Consider the following 4,942-nt stretch of genomic DNA (forward strand, 5'->3'; position numbering starts at 1 on the left):
AACAGACTCATTTTAGGGGACTTTAACAGCCCTCGACACCAGTGGACAGCTATTCCAGACAGAAAATCAACAAGGGAACAGTGGCCTTAAATGACACATTAGACAAGACAGGCTTAATATTTTTAGGGGATTGCATCCCAAAGCAGCAGAATACACATTCTTCTCACACGCACGTGGAATATTTTCCAAGATAGACCACAGGTTAGGCCACAAAACAGATCTCAATAAATTCAAGAAGACCGAAATCATATCAAGCACCTTCTCTGACCGCAGGGATATGAAACTAGAAATCAATTACAAGAAAAAAAAAACGAAAAAACACACAAATACGTGGAAGCCAAACAACAAACAACATGCTCCTAAATAATGAATGGATAAACAACGAGATCGAGGAAGAAATCGAAAGGTACTTTCAGACAAATGAAAATGAAAACACGATGACCCCAAAATATGGAACACAGCCAAAGCGGTTCTTAGGGGGAAATTCATAGCAATACAGGCCTACCTCAAGATACAAGAAAAATCTCAAATACACAATCTAACCCCAAACCTAAAGGGACTGGAAGAAGAACAAAGCCCAATGTGAGTAGAAAGAAGGAAATAATAAAGATCGGAGCGGAAGTAAAATAGATTCTAAAAAAAAAAAAACAATAGAAAAGATTAATGAAAGAAAGAGCTGGTTCACTGAAAAGATCAACAAAATTGATAAAGGTTTAGTCAGACACACCTGAGAGAGAGGACCCAAATAAAACCAGAAACGAAACAGAAGTGACAACAGACACAACGGAAATACAAAGGATTATCAGGAAATACTATAAGCAATTATATGGCAACAAATTGGACAATCTGGAAGAAATGGATAAATATCTAGAAACATACAATCTTCTAAGGGTGAATCAGGAAGAAACAGAAAATCTGAACAGACTGATAATTACTAACAAAATTGAAACAGTAATCAAAAAACTCCCACCAAACTAAAGTCCTGAACCAGATGGCATCACAGGTGAATTTTACCAATATTCAAAGAAGCATTAACGATTTCTCAAACTATTCCCCAAAACTGAAGAGGATGGAAGGCCCAAACTCGTTTTATAAGGCCGGCATCACTTTGATACCAAAACCAGACCAAAAAAGAAAATTATAGGCCAATATCTCTGACGAACACAGAGACAAAAATCTCAACAAATATTAGCAAACTGAATTCAGCAATACATTAAAAAGATCATACCCCATGATCAAGTGGGATTTATTCCTAGAATGCAAGGTTGATTCAGAATCTGCAAATCAATTAATGTTATACACCACATAAACAAAATGAAGGATAAAAAAATCATATGATCATATCAATAGATGCAGAATAAGCATCTGAGAAAATTCAACATCCATTTATGATAGAAACTCTCAGCAAAGTGGGAATAGAGGAAAGATATGTCGACACAATAAAGGCCACATATGTCAAGCCCACAGCTAACGTACTCATTGGTGAAAAGCTGACAGCTTTTTCTTTAAGATCGGGAACAAGGCTGTTCATTTTCAGCATGTTTATCCAACACAGTATTGGAAGCCGTCAGACGAGAAAAAGAAATAAAAAGGCATCTGAATTTAAAAGGGAGAAGTAAAACTATCATTATTTGCAGATGACGTACTACATCACGAACCCTAAAGAATCTACTAAAAAAAAAAACAAAAAACAAACTGTTGGAACTGGTAAATGAATGCAGTAAATCAGCAAGACGCGAAATTAATATTCTGAAGTTATTTGTGTTTTTGTACACCAATAGCAAACTGCAGAAAGGGAAATTAAGAAAACAATCCCATTTACGTTTACTTCAAAAATAAAATACCTGAGGAATAAATATACTCAAGGAGGTGAAAGACCTGTGCTCAGAAAACTATAAAGACACTGAAGAGAGAAACTGAAGGGGGAAGCGTGTACCGTGCTCGTGGGCAGGAAGGAGGAACATCAGTAAAATGTCCGTAATACCCGGAGCGATCTACAGATTCATGCAATCCCTATCAAAACACCAATGACATTGTTCACAGAACTAGAAGAAATAATCATAAAATTTATATGGAACCACAAAAGACCTGAATACCCAAAGCGATTTTGAGAAAGAATAGAATTAGAGGTATCATATTCCTTGACATCAAACTATACTACAAGGCCGTAGTAATCAAAACAGCACGGCACTGGCATAAAAACAGATACACAGATCAATGGAGCAGAACACAGAGCCCAGAAATAGACCCACGTCTCATATAGACAATGTCTATTCATCTGTGACAAAGGAGGCAAGAACATCCCACGGGGTAAAGACAGTCTCTTCAGTAAGTGGTATTATAAAACTGGATACACGCAAAAGAATTAAACTAGACCACTTTCATACACCACATCTGAGAACTCAGAATGGATTAAAGACTTAAATGTAGGGCCCGAAACCATAAAACTCCCAGGAGAAAACCTAGGCAGTAAACTCTTTGACATCAGTCTTCGCAATGTCTTTTTGGATGTGTCCCCTTGGGCCAGGGGAACAGAAGGAAAAAGAAACAAATGGGACTGCATCAAACCAAAAAGGTTTTGCACAGCAAAGGAAACCATGACAAAACGAAAAACCTACTGAATGGGAGAAGAGATTCGCAAATGACAAACAGATAAGGGGTTAAAACCCAAAATAAATAAGGAACTCATACAATCTAACAGCAAAAAAAAACCAAACAATCCAATTAAAAAATGGACAGAGGACTTAGACATTTCTCCAAAGAGGACATACAGAAGGCCAGCAGACATATACAAAGATGCTCAACATCACAGTCATCAAGGAAATGCAGATTAAATCACAAGGAGATATCACCTCACACCTGTCAGAATGGCCACCATCGAGACATCAACAAACAAGTGTTGGTTCAGACGTGACAAAACAGAGCCCTCGGGCAGCGTTCAGACTGTAAACTGGTGCAGCCATGATGGAAAACGGTATGGAGGTTCCTCAAAAACTGAAAAACAGAACCAGCATGTGACCTACCAATCCCATATCTGGGTATTTATCTGAAAACAAAAACGATAATTTTGAAAGCTATATTCGCCCTTAAATTCATCGCTTCATTATTTTCAATAGCCCAGATATGAAAGTAACAAATGTGTCCATCTATAGACACATGGATAAAGAAGACGTGAGATAGATAGATAGATAGATAGATATATCATGAAATACACAGCCATGAAAAAGAATAAAATCTTTTAAAGAACCATTTGTGACGATACGGATGGACCTAGAAGGTATTATGCTGAGTGAAATAAGTCAGACACCTAGACACAGACACCATGCGATCTTGCTTACAGGTGGAATCTAAAAAAGTAACTATGCAAATAAATAGAAACAGACTCACAGATGCAGAGAGCTGACGGCTGCCGGGCGGGAGGGGGTCGGGGGGCTGGGGGCCGGGCGAAGCAGGGGTGAAGAGGCACAAACTGGCAGTCATGGTCACACGGATGTGAAGTACAGCACAGGAATACGGCCAGTAACACTGTAATAACTGTAGTGCCTGGTGGGTGCTAGACTAACCGGGGCATCACTTTGTAAATTACATAAATGTCTAACCACTATGCTGCTCACCTGAACCCGCCATAAAGTAATACAGAATGTCAACGGTAATTGAAAAAAAATTTAAATTAAAAAACACATGCAATCAAAGTCTTAAATCTGAGGAGGACTTCACGTTGACCAGTCACCTTGTCCATTTCGACTCCAGAGGGGGGACAGGCCCCCTGGCCCCCAGCCCCCTGCCCTCCCCTGCTGCCCAGGGACCACTGCCCTTTGCTCCAAGTACAGAATTGGCACTTGGGTTAGTGCAGGCTTCTGGACCTCGGCCCTACTGACATTGAGGTTCGGGTATCTCCTTGCTGGGGGCCATCCTGAGCGCTGAGGGATGCGGAGCAGCTCCCTGGCCCCACTCACGAGGCCATAGCACCGTCCCCAATGCTGGGACAGTCCAAAGGTCCCTGACACTAACATCCCCTGGTGCTGACACACGGCCCCACACACGTCTGATGCGGGACGGGCGTGCCATTCCCAGCCCTGCCCATAACAAGCAGGGACACGGAGAAGGTTCCTTTGACTACGAAATAACCGAAATGACTTCCTTCCCTCCCTCCCCACACCGCAAAGTCATGGTGAAGGCCAGCGTCCCCGTGGGGAGGGGCCGTCGGCTCGCTAAGGCCGCAGCACAGCCAGCGCCGCAGAAGGCCCCGGGGGAGCGCGCTGGACACCAGAAATCTAAGTGGGTCCCACTTCGCAGAAGCTGAGAACTTTCTGTTCATTATACCAGAAGAACCTGGCCTGAGGGTGCTCCGACCCGCAACCAATTTTTTAAAACCAGGTCACACGTCAGGAACGGCCATCAGGCCAGGCGTGGTGTCTCAAGTTCTAAGGCGGAATGCAGCCCTCTCTCGAATACACACTGCGAGCAGCACGGTAAGGGCGGGAGGCTGTGTGCACGCGTGCGAGCTCTTCGGCGGGGACCGGGGAGCATGCTCGCTCCAAGTCAGTGAGCGGGGCATAGCGGCGGTCCCAAGGGCAAACCGGCCCTATAGACATCCGAGTGGAAAAGGACAGAACAGTAGCCCAGGAGGGCGGCGACTGGGCAAGCAGCATTGACGTCGCCCAAAGCAGAGAGGGGCAGCCCCGAACCCACCCAACCGCGGCTTAACGAGCAACCGCAGCACCTGAAACGCACCTTTCCCACAAACGATAAACACGGTTACTGGGACCAATGAGCCAAGGCCATGAGCGGCCACGTCACAGAAGAAAAGGACTTCGGCCAACAGCCCAGAACCCCGGGCAAGCCCTGGCATGTGTGTGTGGGGGGCGGGTTTGCGGCTCTTCTGGGCACGGCATGGGGGTGGGGCGGGCTGGGCTGGAAGTCACATGGGCAAGACACACAG

General features: G+C 44.0%; 1 protein-coding gene across 1 annotated transcript in view; it reads right to left on the bottom strand.

The window, feature by feature from the left end:
• PFKP (phosphofructokinase, platelet) overlaps window positions 1-4,942 on the bottom strand; it is a 56,319-nt gene that overhangs the window by 36,677 nt on the left and 14,700 nt on the right. The window contains exon 3 of the mRNA XM_023536976.1: window positions 2,945-2,994. Coding sequence (XP_023392744.1) covers window positions 2,945-2,994 — 50 coding nt within the window. The remainder of the gene's footprint in view (window positions 1-2,944; window positions 2,995-4,942) is intronic.

Source organism: Pteropus vampyrus, unplaced genomic scaffold (assembly GCF_000151845.1).
Source record: "Pteropus vampyrus isolate Shadow unplaced genomic scaffold, Pvam_2.0 Scaffold175, whole genome shotgun sequence".
Lineage (NCBI taxonomy): Eukaryota > Metazoa > Chordata > Mammalia > Chiroptera > Pteropodidae > Pteropus > Pteropus vampyrus.